The 23,965-nt window shown below is 34.3% G+C and overlaps 2 protein-coding genes across 3 annotated transcripts in view; one reads left to right on the forward strand and one right to left on the reverse strand.

Annotated features, from left to right (window-relative positions):
* LOC129228029 (carbonic anhydrase-like) overlaps positions 1-3,130 on the forward strand; it is a 31,976-nt gene extending 28,846 nt beyond the window's left edge. Inside the window, exons 6-7 of the mRNA XM_054862655.1 lie at positions 863-1,090; positions 2,994-3,130. Of these exons, the coding sequence (XP_054718630.1) occupies positions 863-1,090; positions 2,994-3,116 (351 nt within the window). The 3' untranslated portion in view covers positions 3,117-3,130. The remainder of the gene's footprint in view (positions 1-862; positions 1,091-2,993) is intronic.
* A 6,497-nt stretch (positions 3,131-9,627) lies between these two features.
* On the reverse strand, positions 9,628-20,392 carry LOC129227462 (protein abrupt-like). 2 transcript variants are annotated; one of them, XM_054862029.1, is made up of 4 exons: positions 20,284-20,392; positions 15,327-16,086; positions 14,381-14,507; positions 9,628-10,587 (listed from the first exon to the last, which is right to left on the reverse strand). In XM_054862029.1, exons 2-4 carry the CDS (start codon positions 16,053-16,055, stop codon positions 10,406-10,408), a joined length of 1,038 nt encoding a protein of 345 aa, XP_054718004.1. In that variant the 5' UTR covers positions 16,056-16,086; positions 20,284-20,392; the 3' UTR covers positions 9,628-10,405. The 2 variants fall into 2 exon arrangements, with proteins under 2 accessions (XP_054718004.1, XP_054718002.1); XM_054862027.1 differs by having other exon boundaries at positions 20,268-20,365.
* Positions 20,393-23,965: the final 3,573 nt, after the last annotated feature.

The following is a 23,965-nucleotide window of genomic DNA, read 5'->3' on the forward strand; positions in this document are numbered from 1 at the left end:
CCGCGACGCGAGTTTCATTGTTGAAGCACCCGGGTTACTCAATCATCGGCTATTATATATAAGAGGATTACCTGGTTTTCAAACATAGTTACCTCTGTCACAAGGTATATTGGAGGGGGACGAAAGTGCATTTTTTATATTTAGAACATTTGTTTAATAAAAAAACAAATCGTTTAAAATGTATTTAAGCTTAAATGCCATGTGTAGGCTTAGTTAGTGGTGTTATATGATTTTTGAGTAATCACGATTGCTTATTGCTTTTATTTGACTGTTTTTGATGTCCTATCATTTTTCCCACCGCCACCCTCCACAGCATCACCGTCGACCGGGTCCTCACGATGCTGCACCTCTACCGAAAACCGTCTCCAGGTTTCGTCAATATCCTACACTTACACGCATACATACACTCACCTACACACATATACATATATACACCTACACGCATAACAAACACATACACACAAACACACACAGTCACATACACACAACTACCCACACACTCATGCCTGCACACAGACACAAACACATATGCCTACACACACATACCCCCCACACACATACACACAACTACCCACACTCTGATGCCTGCACACAGACACAAACACACATGCCTACACACACACACACATACCTTCCACACACAAACACACACGCTTACATATACACACACACTCGTGATTGCGAAAAACATAATTTGAATTCAAGATGACAAAATTCAAATAAATTTTTTTTTTTGGATTAATTGATAGTAACATATTTCTCAGATACTAAAAACATTAAAGCGGACGAAATATAGCGCTTATATCCTACTATGTTTCCATTAAAGAGGGAAAAAATAATGTGTTTATATCTTCACCTACAGGAATATTCCAGCGACAATCGAGACTTGAAACTTGTCGTCGATACTTTGCCCAGACTCCAGTATAAAAACTATAGCACCAACCTTGCTTCCGGATTCAAACTGAGCAACCTGTTGCCAAGCAATCCTGCGACTTTCTACCGTTATGAAGGGTCCTTGACCACGCCCCGTTGCGATGAAGGAGTTATTTGGTCAGTCCTGAAGAAACGCATTTCTATTGGGAAATCTCAGGTAAGCAAATGAAAGAGGTTTTTTTTTTAAAGAAATAAGTTGTTCTTCATGAACTGTTAACACAATTAAAAGATGTTCCTCATTAAATAAATAAAAAAATGGATAGAATGTGCCTAATGTGTACCAGCAACATATCTGGAAAAAAAATAGGCACGTTTCTCGCTAAAACTCAGTGACTTTTCTAAAATTAATCTAGAATTTTTCTGAATTTTTTTTTTAATTGAAGTCCGAAAAAAAGCTATTATAGGACACCTTTGCTGATTTTTTTTAAATGCAGGTTCCAAACTAGAAAAAACTTAATTTGAGACGATCTTTATGATGTTAGGGAGACGGAGGTTTTGAAATTCATAAAAGGGTACGCATCTGAAATCAATCGCCCCCTCCTTGAATATTTCCTGGATCCGTCCTTGTTACCATCGCAACGCCTGCAATTCTTGAAAAGCTACTGTATCCAGAGACTTCACTTCGCTCTCATTTGGTGCTGTAAGTGTGCTTGAGTTCTGTTACGTATCGTAACAGAACTCAAGGTGATACACTAAATAAAGACGCTTCCGTTAATCTTTACACCGGCAGTTAAAAATATTCTTCGAAACAGTGAGAAATCTGCATTCATGCAACTTGTAGCAATTCAGATAAAGTTTTCGCAAAGATACTTGATTTTCATAGGGGAGTGAGGAAAACCTGTGAAACCCCGGAACATTACCCGAAACTAATCTGATGGTTCAGAATTTTCTTACAGTGCAGTTGCGTCTAGTTAAACAGGATTACACTTCACATCAACCTGGATTGGCAAATAATCCGCACGGATTTGGTTAGAAGAATAGTACGAAGAGTGAAAAACAAGAGGTTTTTCCCTTTTTTTTTCAATCAAAGGTATATGATACTTTAAATGCGTTTATTAAAACATGATGAAAACAACGTAATTCTACCAATTAGTCACCGACGATTCAGTAATTAGCAAGGGCGCCCATATGGGTGGGGTGCAAGTGGGGCTTCAAGCCCCCCCCCCCCTTGAAATTAAAACTTCTTTGCTTTTAGTGCTTTTTGACAATTTCAAAAATATAGGAAATATAGGACACTTTTGATGCTTTTTCTAAAAATATAGGATATATAGGACTACTTCTACCCCTGCGTTTCGGGATTTCAATGGTTTTTATTCACTTCCAGGAAATAACAAGTATCATTGTCAAAACGTTTCCTGAATTGCTACAAGTTGCACAAATGCAGATTTCTCACAGTTGTGAAAAATATTTTTAGCTCCCAGTTCAAAGATTAACTGAGCATATTTATAAAGTGCATCATCGGCTTCAGTTCGATTATGGCCCGTCCATGCTGATAAAGCGCCCAAAGGGAGCAAACAGGTATGGACGATGTTGCTTTGCAAGAATTGCAGACGGGTACGATTCTCGATACTTGCTTGCAATTCTGGCTTGACTTCGGCCGTGTTTGCAATACTACTAATGAAACTTTCTTAATAAATCAGGATGGTGCAAAGCTATTATAATATACCTACCTAAGTTTTCGCCAAAGTTCCAGAAACACGACTGACTTGAAACGGGAAGATTTCTGAATTTTTCAGGAGGCTTCCGGTATAATTTCAGGAACATTACTGAATTTTAGCGGAAAACGTTCCGGTTTTTGCAAGATATGTTACTGGAAGAAATTGGGCACGTCAGCTGCCCATTATTTTCCAGGAACGTTTCTGAATTGTTTTTGCAGTGTATAAGCCTTCATAGCGGCCTTAGTTCGGGTAAATCTAACCTGACAGAGTAGTTATGCTGTGATTACGATTTGAGTAATACTTATATAGCCTATTAATTCATTTACCACCTGATGACAAAGAGGTCGCATTAACTCATTTTCGAGCAGTACGATTCTAATTTCAGTCATATTTTTCTTACAGATAACCAAGTTCCGACAGCTGAAATCTGCTGACGATTCGAGAGAAAATGTCAACTGCACTCTAGTGAATAATTACAGATCAGTGCAGTCTTTGAATGGTCGCAAAATATTTTTGTCAAACTGATTTTTTTTTTTTTTTTTTTTGTGGCTCTTCATTTTTGAAGTACCTTCACAGTTGGAAAATGCTTATCAATTTTGCTTACAAATAAAACTTTCTACAATGTATTTTGCTTGGTTTTCTGAGAAAGCTAATGAAAAGACTAAAATATAGGAGGCCCTTTTGGTAAATATAATTTATCTAGATAGATATAGATACATTTGATCCCCTTCCTCATTTTGTCACACTTCATTTTACTCCTCTTCTTGTCACATTTTTTATAAACATATTGTCACAATAACTGTCACTTTTTGTCACCCTCTCTGTTCCCCTTGTCACAATTTCATGAACACGTTTCCCCCTCACGGCATGACATCACCTGAGGATGACCCTTTTTACAATATTATAACTGCGATTACTAAACATTTGTTTTTTAAAAACACAATACTTAATATAGTAGATTTACTTATGCATTTTTAAATACTAAAATAATTAAACAACCTGACTTTTGCTGCTGCGATTGTAGTGGAGGGAAAAATAATCAAAACTTGAAAAAGTAGCCAAACACCATTTAAGCATGGTTTTTTACTTCACTTATGAAATGTCTTCGTCATCTAATATTTTCACCTTCAACTTAGATGACGTCTATGATCAAATTGTAAATCACATCTTTATGAAAAAAATAAATATACTGCATTAAAATCTCCCTTGTGACAAAGTTAAGTTGTCGATTGAAGTATTTTAAGTTACGGTCATAGAGTAAGATTATGTAGTCTTGAACTAAAAAATGAGTTTTGAAGGAGCTATAACCAAAATGAAAGTTTGAAGGGCCCTTCAAAAAAAAAAAAAAAATTCTTAAATGAGAGTATTTAAGGAGTTTTGAAGGAGCGTACGAATCCTGTATATAGTGAAGCGCCATAATTAATCTTACCTGAAATCCGCGTTGTGTCCAAAACTGATTTTGCAATTAAGTCATATTTGCGAACGTAAACTCCAACAAAATTCGGGACCATAATCCGCCGATAACGAATAGAGAAGTATCGACCTATTAAATGTTCCTATTTTGACTGTTAGACATCGTAAAAGAGAGAGAGAAAAGAGGCTTACATTAATCAGTTAATCATCTCTAACTCCCCATTGAAAGTGGATTCGTTAAAGATCATTCCAATAACCTACTACAGGTGACGTACATAACTATGTTTAACTTTTTTTTCCGGAATACGTGCGATTTAATATCCACACTCGCACGGAGTTGAACTTGTCAAACAGCAAAAAAAAAATCATTTTGTTAGAAGAGAACCAGAACCGATAGTTTTTTGCCTTAAGTTTTCCTACTTTTTGGTGCATGTTTTAAAATTTTCTCCGAACTTATAAAGCTAGTCGAAACTAACGATCGAGAAATGTTAGAATTTAACGTATAACCAAGCTTGTACAATTATGTTAACGTACAGTGGATGACAAAATACAAAAAAGATCTACGGTAGTAAATTCTTTCTAAAGTTTTAAAAATAATCTTGTTAGTTGATTAAAAGATTATCTGTAATCGTTTGGGGTGCTATTTCTCCAATAACCTACTACAGGTGACGTACATAACTATGTTTAACTTTTTTTTCCGGAATACGCGCGATTTAATATCCACACTCGCACGGAGTTGAACTTGTCAAACAGCAAAAAAAAAAATCATTTTGTTAGAAGAGAACCAGAACCGATAGTTTTTTGCCTTAAGTTTTCCTACTTTTTGGTGCATGTTTTAAAATTTTCTCCGAACTTATAAAGCTAGTCGAAACTAACGATCGAGAAATGTTAGAATTTAACGTATAACCAAGCTTGTACAATTATGTTAACGTACAGTGGATGACAAAATACAAAAAAGATCTACGGTAGTAAATTCTTTCTAAAGTTTTAAAAATAATCTTGTTAGTTGATTAAAAGATTATCTGTAGTCGTTTGGGGTGCTATTTCTCCAATAACCTACTACAGGTGACGTACATAACTATGTTTAACTTTTTTTTCCGGAATACGCGCGATTTAATATCCACACTCGCACGGAGTTGAACTTGTCAAACAACAAAAAAAAATCATTTTGTTAGAAGAGAACCAGAACCGATAGTTTTTTGCCTTAAGTTTTCCTACTTTTTGGTGCATGTTTTAAAATTTTCTCCGAACTTATAAAGCTAGTCGAAACTAACGATCGAGAAATGTTAGAATTTAACGTATAACCAAGCTTGTACAATTATGTTAACGTACAGTGGATGACAAAATACAAAAAAGATCTACGGTAGTAAATTCTTTCTAAAGTTTTAAAAATAATCTTGTTAGTTGATTAAAAGATTATCTGTAGTCGTTTGGGGTGCTATTTCTCCAATAACCTACTACAGGTGACGTACATAACTATGTTTAACTTTTTTTTCCGGAATACGCGCGATTTAATATCCACACTCGCACGGAGTTGAACTTGTCAAACAACAAAAAAAAATCATTTTGTTAGAAGAGAACCAGAACCGATAGTTTTTTGCCTTAAGTTTTCCTACTTTTTGGTGCATGTTTTAAAATTTTCTCCGAACTTATAAAGCTAGTCGAAACTAACGATCGAGAAATGTTAGAATTTAACGTATAACCAAGCTTGTACAATTATGTTAACGTACAGTGGATGACAAAATACAAAAAAGATCTACGGTAGTAAATTCTTTCTAAAGTTTTAAAAATAATCTTGTTAGTTGATTAAAAGATTATCTGTAATCGTTTGGGGTGCTATTTCTCCAATAACCTACTACAGGTGACGTACATAACTATGTTTAACTTTTTTTTCCGGAATACGCGCGATTTAATATCCACACTCGCACGGAGTTGAACTTGTCAAACAGCAAAAAAAAAAATCATTTTGTTAGAAGAGAACCAGAACCGATAGTTTTTTGCCTTAAGTTTTCCTACTTTTTGGTGCATGTTTTAAAATTTTCTCCGAACTTATAAAGCTAGTCGAAACTAACGATCGAGAAATGTTAGAATTTAACGTATAACCAAGCTTGTACAATTATGTTAACGTACAGTGGATGACAAAATACAAAAAAGATCTACGGTAGTAAATTCTTTCTAAAGTTTTAAAAATAATCTTGTTAGTTGATTAAAAGATTATCTGTAGTCGTTTGGGGTGCTATTTCTCCAATAACCTACTACAGGTGACGTACATAACTATGTTTAACTTTTTTTTCCGGAATACGCGCGATTTAATATCCACACTCGCACGGAGTTGAACTTGTCAAACAACAAAAAAAAATCATTTTGTTAGAAGAGAACCAGAACCGATAGTTTTTTGCCTTAAGTTTTCCTACTTTTTGGTGCATGTTTTAAAATTTTCTCCGAACTTATAAAGCTAGTCGAAACTAACGATCGAGAAATGTTAGAATTTAACGTATAACCAAGCTTGTACAATTATGTTAACGTACAGTGGATGACAAAATACAAAAAAGATCTACGGTAGTAAATTCTTTCTAAAGTTTTAAAAATAATCTTGTTAGTTGATTAAAAGATTATCTGTAGTCGTTTGGGGTGCTATTTCTCCAATAACCTACTACAGGTGACGTACATAACTATGTTTAACTTTTTTTTCCGGAATACGCGCGATTTAATATCCACACTCGCACGGAGTTGAACTTGTCAAACAGCAAAAAAAAAAATCATTTTGTTAGAAGAGAACCAGAACCGATAGTTTTTTGCCTTAAGTTTTCCTACTTTTTGGTGCATGTTTTAAAATTTTCTCCGAACTTATAAAGCTAGTCGAAACTAACGATCGAGAAATGTTAGAATTTAACGTATAACCAAGCTTGTACAATTATGTTAACGTACAGTGGATGACAAAATACAAAAAAGATCTACGGTAGTAAATTCTTTCTAAAGTTTTAAAAATAATCTTGTTAGTTGATTAAAAGATTATCTGTAGTCGTTTGGGGTGCTATTTCTCCAATAACCTACTACAGGTGACGTACATAACTATGTTTAACTTTTTTTTCCGGAATACGCGCGATTTAATATCCACACTCGCACGGAGTTGAACTTGTCAAACAACAAAAAAAAATCATTTTGTTAGAAGAGAACCAGAACCGATAGTTTTTTGCCTTAAGTTTTCCTACTTTTTGGTGCATGTTTTAAAATTTTCTCCGAACTTATAAAGCTAGTCGAAACTAACGATCGAGAAATGTTAGAATTTAACGTATAACCAAGCTTGTACAATTATGTTAACGTACAGTGGATGACAAAATACAAAAAAGATCTACGGTAGTAAATTCTTTCTAAAGTTTTAAAAATAATCTTGTTAGTTGATTAAAAGATTATCTGTAGTCGTTTGGGGGTGCTATTTCTCCACCCTGGATTCAGGAAATATTTTTAGAGCGGTATGCATCTTTGCAGAAACAAACTTATAGGGTTACTCACAATCCCTCCTTTGTTTCAGTAAATGAATACAGCAAGATATAGAATGTGTGAACAAATACGCAAACAAACCATATCTTACAAGTGTTCGGCGTGAGAAAACTTCATGTCACTCGGCATCCGTTATTGTACATGAAATACACCGCCAGCTCAGTCAATTCCAGCCGAGGACTGCAGTTTCGTGCTTATTAGCACTCATCAGCCCGGCATCGGATTAACCGAGCTGGAGGTGGAAAACCTCTTAAGGAAGCCAAGAGTGCCAAACAAACTGGTAGCTAATATAGAATTAGCACTGACCAGACAAGTGACCGAAACAATGGTTCGGTTCGGCTCAAATATTGCAGGCAAGGCAGGTATATACAGTAAGTTACCGCCCTATAGCCAGGGCTGAGGCAGAAATACATGAAATACACCGCCAGCTCAGTCAATTCGTGCTAATAAGCACAAAACTGCAGTCCTCGGCTGGAATTGACTGAGCTGGCAGTGTATTTCATGTATTTCTGCCTCAGCCCTGGCTATAGGGCGGTAACTTACTGTATATACGTCATTGTGATTGCCCAATTTCTACCACTCTTCTATAGCAGGATCGTGCCTCCTCCCCCCTCCCCCCCAAAAAGGGACACTATTATGCATCCACCATTTTGTTCTAAAAATTTATGAATGAAATGTAAAGGATTGCAGAAATCCTTTTCATTAAAAAAATTTTAAAGTAAACACTTGAAATACTACTTTCTTTTCATTCCTTCTCTACTAATAATAAAGCTCCAAAGTCTATCTGTCTGGATCTCTGTGACGCACATAGCGCTTAGACCGTTCGGCCGATTTCCATGAAATTTGGCACAAAGTTAGTTTGTAGCGTGGGGGTGTGCACCTCGAAGCGATTTTTCGAAAATTCGATTTTGTTCCTTTTCTATTTCAATTTCAAGAACATATTCCGTAGCAAAATTATCATAAGATGGACGAGTAAATTACGAAATTATCATAACATGGAATGGGTGAGCGAATGAACATAGCCAATTGGCGAGAAATTCGTCATCCATTATTTGTAAATATACAGGCGAATCGAATGACCTTTTAACTTTCAACTACGGGCAAAGATGAGCGGGTCCCACTAGTATGAAATAAATTAGTAATATGTTTACCCTGTTATGTGCATTACTCCTAGCCAATTTAGGGCTTTTTATTGACACCCAAGCAGTTCAGAATTGTTTTGCACCCCAAAACCATAGGTTCGTTGGTAGGGGGTTCATTCTTCATTATAACCCCCCTACAAAATGGTAGTTTGTATCCGTCCCTGTACAATGGTACCATAAAGTATTAAACAAACAGCATGTGTCATCTTTTCACACCATTTTACCTACAAGGCAAAGGGAGTACGAAAAATGTCTTTCACAGCCCACTCTCCCTCCAAAAAACCTAAGGATACCTGCCCCTGCAGTCAATAACGTTGATAGCAATATGTCGAGTAGTTAGGTAGGAACAGGACTATGCAATTGAACACTGATGGATGGATGTTGAGCAACCAAGGTTTCCCGTTTAGCAAAGGCCAGACGACTTACGAAGATACTAGGCTTGATCTTCATTTCAATCACATTTTTGGATCAACATTTGTTGACTGTCTCTTTTAGTCATTTTTTAAAAAACTACTTTGATATTGTCTTAATTATAAATTTAGACAGAGCAATTAATGCAAAAAAGAGCAAGAATTTAAATGGCACAAATTTGATAACTCATCTTGCTTGAAATCTGGATATGCAACTCAATTGATACAAAGCGCTCTTAGTCCAAGGCAAAACCACAAAATACTGCACACCCACTTTTAGCCTGTAGAGAATCCGATATTTGCCAAAAGTTTTATCAGCTTAAGAATGAACGCCAGCAGAAAAAAAATGTATTTTAAAAAATGTATACTTGCTCAATTAAGATGTTTTAATTTCGACAACATTACAATAAATATGCTTTAAGCTTCAAATCCAAACATCTGTTTTAGAACAATGAATATACTATTTGATTTTATAATATTTTTTCCCTATGGAATTAAACTGGAAAAATTGCTAACTGTACAACAAGAAAAAAATGTCTAAAAAATAGTAAAAATCAAATAAAACAGGTATCAAAGAAAAATGAATCATTTATTCATTATTACAAATATTAGAGATAATCTTGACAAGGAATGATTTATTACAAAATTGTTCCTTGTTAATTTTTACAGAAGATTCCTGCATAGTACATATAAGGTCAATCAGAATGTTTTACAAAAAAAAACGCAGAAGCAACTGAAAAAGAAATGGATTAGAACCTGTAAAAAATCATTAAATTTGCTGAAAAAAATTTTAATTAGCTACAGGAACTGCTGCAAGAAATGTGATTCTTAGAAACATTGTGATTTTAAAAGCTTCCAATGACTATTCAAAAACAAATAAAATGATACTTACTGCACTCATGAAATAAATACTTACTCACATGAAAGTTTCTTGAAATTCTGCGTACTACTGGTTCTAGAATCCAACGTCCGCAACAACACTGCTTGAGGAGTAGCCAATCCTAATGCAATGATACTCTATGAAAATCTCTGGGGAGAAAAATATTAATACATAAACAAGAAAAAAACAGTAAAATTGCTATTTGGAGATGTCAAATTCGATTGCAAGCTGAAAAATAAATCGTTAATACTCAGTGAAGGACAGTTTAGGATTTTAAAGGATAAAACAAAATAACAAAGTTAAACAAATAAGAGGAAAACAAAACAAAAAACATTCATTCAAGATATACAAAAATGCAACACATTTTTGGCTGAGTTAAGAGTATAAAATAGTAAAAGAAAAAAAAATGCAGCTTCTATGCATTAATTTGATTTTAACAAATCAAACTCTGGAAACTGAGCAATTTGCTCAAAGCAGCAGAGATGTAAATACAAGCATGATGGTACCATGAGGCTGGGAACCTTCCTGTTGAGCTAAGGAACTTTCTTTGTAGTTACTTGGTCCCGGTTGTGACTGTTCATTATATGACATCATCGTGCCTTCTGCCTCCTCTTCAGAATCTTCAAACTGAATGATAGGCTTTACATCTTCTAAAAGAGACAAACCACATTTGTAAATAAGTTGAGATACAACACTTTTAATGCATAAATCTCTAGTTAATTTTGTTCTCAGGCAAGCTTAGACAACCTATCATCTGCAAGAAACTGGGTAACTAAATTCATAATTGGGAATGGAAAGCAACTATAGGTGGCGCTATAAATTGGATAAAAAGGAAACCAGCTTGTCTGCTACGATGTTCTGCTGTGGTACTAAGCTAGCATGAATCATTACTTTTCTAATTGCTTTTAGTGATATTATTGCCTTGTTTTCATATTTTGTGCTTGGTTTGTGAGGCTGTTGTTTATTCTTAATGCATTAATTATTCATTAACTGTAGATTTATTGGTTTTCTTTTCCTATTTTGATTTGTAGTATTGGTATTTGTTGCACATCCATTCTTTGACTTTTTACAATCATTTCATTTTTTGTTCCCATTTCTAATTTTAGCTTTGATCTATTCTTTACTATTTTCCCTTTGTCACTGTTGGTATTTATTTATACACAGGGGGGACTGCATATATTTGCACTGGTTGATCTAACTGTTTTTGTGCCGATTAATATAAAGTTTCCTTTAAAAAATGTAGCTAAAACATACTTGTATCATAGCAGATCTTAGTAGTTTAGCAATATATACGATTCAGGGTCAGTTTCTCGAGTGGTTTACGTTGCAAAATATTTTCATATCTCACAAAGTCACACTTAGATCACTAGGATGATCGTAAGTAGTATGAGTGACAAGACAAGTTTTATTATGATGCCTTTTTCAGATTTATCAGAAAGGTTAACGGTTAAACAAGAGTTTCAAAAACAGTTTGAGAGCTTTTCATTTTCGTTCAATGAGTTAAAATACACGAATGATTTTTTCCCTTAGCTTAAGAACTTGTAACAACAGCGGGTAATCGCCATCGTTTCCTATTTAGATTCTCTTGCCAGATGGCGTGTTGGTTACTTTCAGTTCCCAATTCCCACTTTGGTTTTGAAAATGATAAGGAAATCTTAAAGAAAATATTAAACCATAAAACCTTTTTTTTCTTCTTCTTGATTACAAAGCTTTAGTAATGAGCATGTACTTACATTTTTCAAAAAGGAAAATTAACTATTACGATAAATAATCAATAACTTTTAGTAAATGAAAACACCACTGACCTAAAACCTCTTGTAAATATATTTTAGCCGGGTTGCCAAAGTTGGAGAAACAATTTGAAGAGCAACTGCTGGTGATTTTAAAGGAGCATATCAAAATTTTGCAGAGAAATATGTCTTTTATGTATAAAAATCATTTAAAAAACTAAAACAATTTAACTAAGTTTGTTTTTGCACTTTGATAACCATTTTCAGCCCCCTCCCCCAGCATAAGAAGTATTTTTAACTTACTAAAGCAGCTTTTAAAGCTATACCCTTACTTTGAACATAAGCAACTTTAATTTCCAATATTTATATGCGCCCTAATAAAATGACACCATAATAAAAACTTATTTAATTTTATTTAACTTTTCATGAACCTTTGTTAAACATTAACACTAGATTTGGAAAATGGTATTGGCCAGTGGCGGCTCGTGGGAGGGGACAGAGGGCGCCCTTTGCCCCTCACTTTTTTCAGACAATAATTTATAACTTTTTATTTATTTTATTATTATTATTTCTTTTTTGTGCATACGTGCTTAAAATAAAAAATGGATTGTACCGAATTTCCTGCGTATAATCCGTGGTTTATCCGTTAGAAAAGTGAGATTAATAATTTTCGTGATGCATTTTTCAGCTTTTCCCTATCTGATTACTTAAATTTTAATTTGAAAGTCAGGGAGTTGGGGGGGGGAGTGTACCTTATTAATATCTTTCGTGATTTATTTAGTATAAGTTTTTTTCAGCTTGTCCTATGCTTAAAATGAATTTAATTTTATTTATTTAACACAAATAATTTTAAACAAGTTCCAATATTTAAAAAAATATTTTTTTTTAAATTTTTTTTTTGAAAACCGGAGGGGGATGCGAGTGCACCCACATGATCTGGCCCCCTCACTTTTTCAAGGCACGAGTCGCCACTGGTATTGGCTTAAATTAGCTCAGATGGAACTGGATTGAAATTTTGGAATTGGCATTGCAAAAAGATGAGCCTGCAAGTCCTTAACAAATAAGTCTACACCAACGTTTCTTAACCTTTTTTGATCCGCGAACCAGCATAACTTTTTGAAAAAAAAAAAATCCCGCAAGGTGAGGTTTTTCTTTTTTTCTTGTAAAAAAATAAAATTTTGCAGAGGTCCAAAATTTAAAAAAAAAATGAAACACTGAAAATTCATGAGAGTAACATTCATGATAAAAGAGACCCAAATAATGAGTAGATATACAGTTATAGATATTTTATTACCTTTAACTTGTACCTTTATTGAAGAAATATATTTTTTCACACATATAATAAATTCACATTTATTAAAAATTGAAGAGCAAACACTGACTCATGACTTGTTCTTTAGGATAGCTCAGAGAGCATTAGCACTGCGACCAATGGTCTATTGTACTAAGTGAACAGCGGCACAAAGCTAATGTTTGCAAAAAATGAAATGTGGGTGCCTTCTTTGGGAAAAAACACTAATTGTGAAAATATGGTATTCAAATAACTACATACTTTAGAAGAATTATTGCCAAATCTCAACAACAAATTCATTTCAGGAGTCCATCTCTCATTAGTGTTACTATAGCTAAAATACAGCATTTGTATTGTTAAATTTTATTTTTAATCTTTACAAATTGGTTTTAATATTGAAATTGTTTAGCTATTCATGCTACTTGCAGGCATGATAGAGGACTCAAGAAAAATTTTCAGAAGACTGAAATTTTTGGAAATTATGAGAAAGCTCAAATTTTTCAGTGTTCTATTTTTGAGAATTTAAAAAACTCTTTGGTGAAAAGTCAAAAATTTTTTTGAAATTTCAAAATGTAAACCAAAAGTAATGCATGACCCCCCCCCCCCCCCCCATATGTTACATTTCCAGGAGCGCCTCATTGGGAGGTCACTGTGACCTTCCAAAAATTACCTTATTTGGCTAATTCTGTCCGATGATTCAGCAAATTTATCATTCGCCAAAAGTTGGACTTCCATTCGTCAAACTGAGTTTTCCCCTTCCCAAAAACTTGTGGGGTCCTTGATTGCTATGTGGAGTGCTATTTTGAGTTTTTCTTCATTTTCAAAAGAAAAATAATCTCTAATGAGCTTGACGTTTTTATAGAGCACTCTTCAAGCATCTCAAACCACTGTGATGATGGAAATGTATGTTGTCTGTGCTATGAAATGTGTATGTAAATGCACCCAATTGTTTTATAGTTGTAATCTTACGCTTTCAAAGCTTACAGTAACGTAAACAGCCTGCCTAGTTAAAAACATATGACTTATGATGAAAATTTGGGAGAATATGATCCATGGCACAGGTTGCACCATTGAAAAATTTAGGGAGGGGGGCAATTTCGAAGGTTTTTGATCTTACTTGGGGAGGGGGGTCAATTGCATATAAGGGGTTTGCCATCCCCCTTGGGGTTGGGGGGGATTATGAGCACCCATACTTAACCGATATTTTTTTACGCAGGAGGCATAATTTGTCGGATATTGAAACTTGACACCCCTTACAAAAATTTATGGGTCTGCCCCTGTTATCATGTATGCCTTTTTATTAATAAAACTACAAATAGAAAGTGAACAAATGCTGCAATAAACATGAATGAAAGATGCCGAGTTTTTAACTTGACCAAGAATAGATTACATTTCAGTAAACAACATGTAAAAAGTAATTACCTGGGTTTTCTAGAGTACCTTGCATGTTGGAAGGCTGTGTGTCAGGCGTGCTCCGCATTTTCTTTTCTATCCTCAAACCGTCTGATGACATTGATAAACCATGGTTACCTTGATTATTGGATGGCATCTAGAATTAAGAGAGAAAAAACAATAAAATAACATGCAAAATTGCACAAAAATGTTTTCAGTTCAGGCTTTTTCCTTTAAATTTCTGACTAAACTAAAATTAAAAACTTGAAAAACCCCCCAACTAGGTTGCAAATGTAGAATCAAGAGGGAAAATTGAAAATCCTTTTGAAAGCCTTATACTATTAAAATCAATTCCAAGTATTTTATTTATTAACAAATAGAAACTGGCAACAGATAAAAAATTTTAAATCATTGCTTTTAATTTCCTTGTGGGCCAACAATGAATTCGGTTACTAATAGCTTCAAAGTATAAAAATTGTTTTCATGGCGATTGACTATATATTTCGAACATTAGTCAATGAGCAAGAGGAAACAATCATTCGGCTCCTCATAGTCTGCCACCAAACCAAAAGCCAAATTCAAACAAAATTTTTGTGTTTGCTGCCGCATGATTTTCTTATTGCTCTTTATTTCAAATTTTTTATTTTTCTTAGTTTTTCCCCTTAAAATGTCTCGTTTTGTTAAATATTGTTACGGGACTTTAGTCGTCCCGTATGGAAGTTCCCCGGGACGCAGGACAGTTTTTCAAAATACGGGACTGTCCCTTGAAATCCGGGACATCTGGCAACCCTGGTCAAGAGTCTAATTTTTAACCTCCTTTTCTGTACTAAATTTCTAGCCTTATATGCCAGGTTTTCATATCATCCATTCATCAAAAAATTATCAAAATAAAAGAAAACTCAAACCCCAGAGTATCAGCATATTAATAGAACCAATGCAAGTGCGTAGAAAATATAAAAAACGATAAAATACTTACATTACCAGCCAATGTTTGTTCTAGCAATTTTGATGATTCCATTTCATATTCTTCATCAGAGTCAGGTTCTCTAATGATACATCCAGCAGACTGACGATGGGAGGATGAATAAGCATTCATAGGCACATGAGAATTTAAGCGTAAACCGTCATTTGATTTCATTTCACTTGAGGTGTAAAACTCATCACCAGAAATTTCGTGAATTTCTTGACTTTCTGGCGAGAGAGGCTCTTGCTTTATAGACCCTATCTCTTCATCACTTTTATTCGAGTCACTCAGAGATCTTTTCCGTCCCCTGTTCCGTTTCTTCATGGGAGTCGAAACTCTTTGAGAATAAGATGCATTGCTGTCGATCCGAGAATTCAGGCTTTGAGCACATACCTCGCTCAACTTTTTGACTTTGAGTGCTTCGGCAGCCTTTAGGAATGCAGACAGTTCATCATGGGCAACATTGACTTCTCCGTTATAAATAAAGTCCATAATAGCTTTCATGATTTCAAATCTCATGTCGCTCATAAAAACTATTGGATGTTGGCAAGGATTTTCTGTAAAAAGGGACTGAAAGTATGGACTACAAGCAGACAAGACTAGCTTATGTGCTTTTAGACTGTGCCCTTCACATGACAGAGTTACATCGACTAGCACATTTGATGATTGGAAGCTCTTGAAGGATGACAGCAGATTTATTGGATGATTTTCCCACTTCAAACAGACTTCTTTTTGTGACATTGTGGAACATTAGGTAGGGCTGACTAGGAAACTAAATGAAAAAAAGTTCAATTATGAAACATTCATTTATTATAGCGTTATAAATGAATGAATTAACCAAACTAAAAATATAGATTAATATTTCATCTATATATTATGTCAATGTTACAAAAAAGATCTCTTTAACAAGGTGAGGACTGTGAAACTATTACTTGGAAAGCAATAAGTTACCGCCTTAAGGCAAACTGTTTTGGCCCCCCATTTCCCAAATTGGACTCGAGAGTTGTAGGGCGTTTTGGCAGGTTATCTCCTCATATGATGTCGACAGTGGACGCTGGTTAATTGAATCTACCGCGTTAATGAATCAAACTGTCAAAAACAGAACAAAATCCAGCTTTATTGAATTAGCCATTTTATGGAATCAGCCACTTTATGGAATAAAAACTGTTTAGAACAAACGTGATTCATATAAGCAGCGGTCTATGTACTGAACAATTTGGTGTAGGAGCAATTTCTTCTCTTCTTTTAAATGTTGAAGTTCACTCTTCTTTGAGCCTTCTTTGACTGCACCTAAGGGGGCATTTCATGGTATTTGTGACATAGGGTTGTCCGTAACAAAACTTGTTGAAAATAAAATTTATATATATATATATATATATATATATATATATATATATATTGAAAAAGCACATTCCAAAGGACATGAATGTCATTTTTTTTTCTTTATTTACTTCATATTATGCATATAATCGCAATCAAAACATCAAACCTACAACTTTTATCGTTACGGACTCTACATTGAATTTTCCTTCAATAGTGACTTGAACTGAATTTCAAGCCAAAATTGATGATTGGGACAAATAAAATAAATGATCATCTCTAATACAGATGATAATTTTAATCAAAAAGCGCATTTATTAAAAAATTATAAGTTGTGAAAATGATGACTGTAGAGTCAGTAACAATAATTAAAAGAAAAGTTGTTAAAATTTTTATTTATGCATTTTATATCACTAAATTGAATATTTTCTAATCTCACTTATAGTGTTACGAAATTTAAATTCTTTTTTTAATTAATTTTCTAAATTTGTTACAAATTCTACATTTTGCAACTGTTTCAACACAGCTCTTTTTTTACCAAAATGCTTGAGCAGCCTGCACAGAAAAAAAAGAATAAAGGTAGCCTTTTACAGAGAATTAACTTTAAGAAGAATTTTGACTGCGCAAGTGTATATGGGGAGTCAGGGCACATTGGTCTGGCTCTCTACTTTTCTTCTTTTTTTATCTTATCATAAAATTCAATGAGTAGTTTTATTTTCTACCATGAGTTACATTAAATATTTTTCATCATCCCAGAAAATTTTCAATTCATTACCTTTTTTCACATTAATATTTTAAGAGAACTTTGTGAAGTGAACCAACCTGCCACAGTCCCGGGGTTATCACATTACAAAAACTTCTATTTCAATTTTAATGTTAAATATTATCCAACATTTGTACCAAACAAATGTTTTGTGATTAGAATCAAAAACGAAAGTTTAAAGATCAATATAATTAAAACTGACCAACATCATTTTTAAAAAGAATAAAGTTGCTTAGTTATGATAGTTAATCAATCAAAAATAGCACTGCCAAAATAAGTTTCTGAAATTTGTTCAAAATAACTGTACCATATGATTTCATTATAGGTTTTGTAGAACTATAGGCGCTACTTTTTATTGGTCAGTGTTATATTGTACAAAAAAAAAAAAAAAAAGAAAGATCACTTTCACGATAAAATAAAGGAACAAAGTAAGGCATGTCAGATGTCATTTAGTGCATTAATATTAGGGCCATTAAACGAAATATATGATCTTTTATGCCATACATGACGAATCATAAATTTAATTAAGTAAATTCAATTATTTCAACCGAAATGAACAAAATTTTGTTGTTTAAAAATATATGTTATTCCTGAAGCAAAAAATTTTGCCCTTTTTAATTGAAGTAACAGAAAATTTAGCTTACCTTTAAAAATGCAATTTAAAAAGTTTTGGCTTAAAAACATCATCTTCCTAACATGTCTCCCCCCCCCCCTCCTTAAAATTCATCCAGTAATTTCGACTTACTGAAGATGGTCCTGTATTATCTATTATAAAAGTTAAATTGTTCGTAAAATTTGCATTAAAACCTTTATTTCTAATAAATTCATGACTGAAAAAATCAACATATCACTTGGTCTGTTTCAACAGGAGGTCACCTTCAATCTAGTACCCCCCCCCCCCCCCCCACGGCTAAAAAAAGCTTGGGCGCACTTTCCTAAATATCCCACAGAACCTCCCCCCAAAAATAAGAAAAATGACCCTCAAAACTTCAATGGCACAGTCTGCGGCATGCCCCCCCCCCGGGGGGGGGGACCCTTCACACATATGATGAAATAGCCATAAGTTGATTCTATCATAGTAACTATTGAACAACGAGGTAGTGTTTTTGTTGTTTAGACTATTAAACAGTAATTCAAACAATACTCAAACATGACAAATATGTAGAGTTCGTAACATATTCATAAACGTGCAGTTCTTTAGTAAATAGTTCCGTAAAATTTTTTTTTACCTTTTTAAAAACTATTTTGATGCTATAATGTATTATAGATAAACTGCGACATAGTAGAAAACCTTCATTAGGTAAGAATAGTTATTACTTTCACAGAAAATTTGAAGATAGTTTAAGGGGCATTCCAAGGTATTTTTGACATTTATGTAGAGTCCATAACGTAACCTTTTTTGCCATAACGTTTTAGTTTACTGTTTGATTAGCATATTATTTTATTTTGATCTTTTCCTACCAACACACCAGCTCAAATTAAAATTACTTGCAAATCAAACGGTAAATTAAAAAGTTATGGCAAAAAAAGGTCACGTTACGGACTCTACATAATTTTAAAAATACCTTGGAATGCCCCTTAAGCAAAAATTTCCATGTCTTTTGAGTGTAGAGTCCGTAACACGCTATATATTTTCCTATATCTTTAGAAATTCAACACAAATCTAAACTTTTTTCAATGTTATGACATAAGTACACATAGGACTAATCATTTACAAAAAGTTTAACTTTATTATTTGCACTAATCATGAGTAGGAGGCTAAAACATCCTTATGAAGTGTAGAGTCCGTAACAGCCAAATACTGTGAAATGCCTCTTAACAGGGGAGGTCTCACAGACTGCTCAAAAGTTCATCAGATCACCCCTATTTCATTTTCTGTCCGATTGAATGGTCCCTCCCCCCAATAGCTTTTTGTTTTGTGACCTTGAACACCGCCCCCCTTGCTTATCAGTATCTTTAGGCAAGTGCATCTGATTTAAACTTCATTGCATTCTTAAAAGCAGTCTGTGAGACCGCACCTGCCCTTCAGTGTTACAATTTTCAGCAATAGCAGTAGACATGGTTCTTAACGTTAGAAACCGCGGATATAGGTTAATTTAATTTTATCTGCGTTATGTGGCAGAGATGCAAAACATTCTAGATGAGGTTGAGAATTGTTTGAAATGTTACGCAATGATGTTCTAGAGACAATGAAGGCTGAATATTCCAAGAAATACGAAGCAAAATACTAACAGTTAAAGGGCTATCAAAAATTTCCCGTAACGTGATATAACCAATTTTCTGGTACTAAAATGTTCTGTATATATTTAAGAACTAAAATGAAATCATTAATAAATAATAGATTCGATTTTATTATGAGTAGATAGTTATTTACTACAGCATATGATTCTCTCGAAAAATCTTAAGACTCTAGAAAAATTTCCTCGGAAAAGGTACATTTCGATTAAAAATTAAAAACATTTTTTTCCCCTTGCTAGTAAAATTTCAAAGAACAGCTGTGGGAAATGAGAGGAATTTTTCATAATTACACGATTTTTTAAAAAATTTGCAAATAGAGCGGTCTCTGAGAACTCACGTTCCCTGTTACGAGTTAATATGCCTACAGATTTCAGAATATCTCTCAACCTCTCACATGCATTTAATTAAAAAAAATGAATTTGAACATTTACTTCTCTATCAAAAACTTTGGAAGTTTGAGGAGAATTTGGAACTTCTATAGTAATTTAACAATCAAGCTTATGAGAAGAGAACCCTGAAATTTCAGGAAGACGTTGAGAAATATAACAGTGTTCTACGCTTAAGAAAAGTAATAAGTTCTTTGGTGGAGGGGTTGGCCGGAATATAAATTGATTGTAAAATTTCATTCTTACATAAGAAATTTGATACCTTAGAGGAAAAATCACATTCGAAATCAAATCAAATTTAACGACATAAACTTAAAACTAGCTCCATGGAACAAAGATAAGAAACGAACGAACAACGAGCCAAGTCGAATTACTGTTGCCATTTTTACTTCCTTAAAAAAAAGAGTGCTATAAAACAAGGCTCAGCTTAATGTTTTCGTGCTTAAAAACAGTGCACAAGAGCGCTGTTGTTCTTTTATGTGTTTATTAGTGGTACCCGCACGGCTTTGCCCGTAGTAAAAAATTAAAAGGTCGTTTGGTCCGCCTGTATATTTACAAATAATGGATAATGGATTTTTCCCCAATTTGCTATGCTTGCCCATTCCCCCACATTGTGATAATTCCCAACTCCAGAGCTCGAATACACTACCTTGCGGAGATTAATAATACTAAAGAAAAAGGTAGGGCCGTGGTAGCCCGATCGGTAGAGTGTCGGATTCAGGGACGGAGGGTCCTGGGTTCGAACCTCGATGGTCGAAGACCCACCGTCGTCATTAAAGGGGACTGGGTGACATTAAATATGCTCGTGGTCTCAATGTCCTCCAAGTGAAACGATACCTCTGGGGGTGCTAGCACCAGGTAGCTATTAGCTCCTGGACTAGTTCTAAATTCTCATTAACTGTTCGATGCGGTGATGGTGCTGTCATCTATCGGTACATAAAATAATGGAGGCAAGGCACTTAGTATGCAGTCCTCGACATAGATACAGTTGTAGTCAGATTGTGACTCTGAATAGGATTAGGAATAGGAAAAAGGTAAAACATTCCATTCCTCGTGTTTTCTTAAGGGTAAATTACAGGCTTCAGACAGTGATGTAACGTAATTTCAAAAGAGTAAAAGAGAAAGCTCCCCACAAACACGATGAAAAATTATTGTCATTCACTAAGCGTCAAAATCGCTTCGAGGTGCTAGGCGCGTCACAGAGATCCTGACAGAGAGAGTGATCCAGACAGATACTTTCAGCTTTATTATTAGTAAAGATATGTACCAAGATAATGGACAGTATTCACCTGACGTCACTGCGGGTCAAAAATGTATCCGCAGTGTATTGTCGAACTGTAGCGGCGAACTCTTCTTTCTATTTAAAAATGAGAGGGTTTTTTAAAGTTTTTTAACTAAGAAAGTTGTAGAAGAATGATAAATGATTCATTTGAGACGAAATACTCTTTTTATTATCGTATTTTCATGGGTTTTAGCCTCTTTGGTTCCTCATCAGAAACATGATGAAAACTCGAATTCTCTTTTTACTTTTCCCATCTCTCGGCATTTTTTATGCAGTCATAAGTCTCTGTGTAAACCAGAAGCATGTTCAATATGCGCATGAAGTCCAGTAATCCTTAAATAAAGCTCGTTTTTTTTAGCACTGCTGACACTAACGTAGTTGATCAAAATACCCGCAGATGGACAGCTGATGGGACCGTTGACAAACCGTGAATAAGGTTCAAATTTTTGTATGTATTTTTTGAAATTCGTAGACTACATGTAAAGTGATGTTTTTAAAAGGGCTAGAACCTAGTACAGAAACAGGAAAGCCAATTTAGAGGGGGGGGGGAGTGGTAAAATTATTTTTTGGAGGGGCGTCTCACTCTAAAAGGAGTCTTTGTGGTGTATAGGGGGTGCGCCCTTGCTCTAGGAAGAATAGGCACCCATGACAGAAACGACTAAAAACGCTCTTAGTGACGTTCTAAACGCAGAAAGCGTCTGAACACAGTTGCTTCGGAAACGTGGTTATATGCTGCTTGGGGGTACAATCCTACAATTTAGGTTTAGAAAATAATCGGGGGGGGGGGGGGACTTGTAGGCGAAAGGATTGGCTATTTTCATAGCTTTTTATGGCAACTCTGGGCGAGCGGAAGGAGAGAAAAATTTCTCGTTTCAATAAAAATAAATATCAAACATTAAGTTTTTGAAAATCATCTTCAATTTCCGATGTTTCACAAATCCGACATTAGATTTCAATAAGGACTCACAACCCGGGTTGTTGGGACATTTGGTAACTCTATATAGCTGTGTGCTTCATTAGAAGTCATTTCTTATTTTTGAGGAACTGTCACATTATCATTAATTTATAACTACAATAAAATCATAAACTTTGAATATCGATTCTAAGTACCGGAGAAGAGAAATTGAATACACTGTTTCCACATCAACGGGTGAGATCGTGGTCCATTGGCTTCTTACACTACTTTTCTCAATTAGCTGGGTACTGTATGTGTGTCTACAAAAAAGTAACACTGAATATTTGATACCTTTATTTTTAGGGACAAATCAATTGATATCGGGTAATTTATACTTCTGTCGTTTCATTTTGCAATTTTACTTTCATTTTAACAAAAAAAAAAAAAAACTATATATATATATATATATATATATATATACCACAGTTGAATTGTACTCGTTTAGAAAGACCAATTCGAAACAATTGCGGGAACTCATTGAATTTCAAACTAAACTTTCAATGATAGCAAAAAAAAAAAAATAATTTTCTTTTGTGTAACCAAACGCATTAAATAATTGGACCCCCCCCCCCGTCAACCTCCAATTCTTGTAATGGATGCAGGATGATTGTAGAAGGTAAGCAAAAGAAATTTTAAAATATCCATTAGCATATTATTTCCCTATTATGAAAAAGCGAAGTAATTTTCTCCACATTCCATTTGCAAAACAAAGTTACTGATCTATTGCAATTAAAATGAAAGACGAAAAAGGAAAATAAACAATCTTAAGAACCTGATTTTCTCTCATACTGTGAGAAAAAGGAAAAAAAAAGGGGGGGAGGTACTTTTTTAAAAAAAAATTCTGTTACAAAAGTCGGAAATAGATAGAAAATAGCAGAATAATTTTGGCACATCTGTAGAAGTTTAACTAAGAAAAAAGCAAATTCGCAACTCCAATAAACTATAGGGAGCGCTGCAGCCAGTATCTAATGGCGGATGAAAAAGGTAAAAAAACGCATGCCGTAACTTATAACTTGATTTAACGCTAAGTGAATGACAGTAATTTTTCATCGTGCTTGTGGGAAGCTTTTTTTTCTATTCTTCTGAAATTAGATTACACCACACAGAGCCGTGTCCAAGGGGAGGGTTTTAGGGGTTAAACCCCTCCCATTGGGGGAAAAAAATAAGTCAAATGAACAAAATCTATATTTGACTGAAATTAACTTTAATGTGAAAGTTTGCGTGGAACTTTTTTTTTCTTCTTTTTACTTTCTCTGAAGTTTTTCTGCAATTTAACTATTACAGCTTTACCAACTGAATATTTTGGAAAAACTATGGTGGAAGAACCGCTGAATGATCTACCAATGCATAGCATTAATATTGCTTATTGTAAAGAGGTTATGATGAATTTAGCATACGTTGTAGCTATGAAGATAATAGTTGATTGTGTTAGGTTATGTAATATTCATCTGCAATAAGCTCTTGTTTAGTTAAGTAAGCACTATATCTGAGCATAAAACCTGATATACATTCTACATTATAAAATACTATAATTATTAAAATAATTTGTAGAGGACTGTTTTAATACTTTTTGCAGTATACCGCACAGTAAACGTATTTAATTAAAAAGAAACAAAGGTTTTATCAAAGTGAACCTGTAAAATAAAGGAATACTTTCGACACTTGTGCAGCCAGAATTATCTTTCTAGGAAGGGGGGGGGGGGGGGG

This window comes from Uloborus diversus, chromosome 8, assembly GCF_026930045.1.
Source record: "Uloborus diversus isolate 005 chromosome 8, Udiv.v.3.1, whole genome shotgun sequence".
NCBI lineage: Eukaryota > Metazoa > Arthropoda > Arachnida > Araneae > Uloboridae > Uloborus > Uloborus diversus.

Coding starts and splice junctions, on each gene's coding strand:
- LOC129227462 (XM_054862029.1), bottom strand. CDS start 16,055: ATGTCACAAAAAGAAGTCTGTTTGAAGTGGGAAAATCATCCAATAAAT. Junction 14,508..15,326: donor AACAAACATTGGCTGGTAAT/GTAAGTATTTTA, acceptor TCTTAATTCTAG/ATGCCATCCAATAATCAAGG. Junction 10,588..14,380: donor AGGTACTCTAGAAAACCCAG/GTAATTACTTTT, acceptor TGTCTCTTTTAG/AAGATGTAAAGCCTATCATT.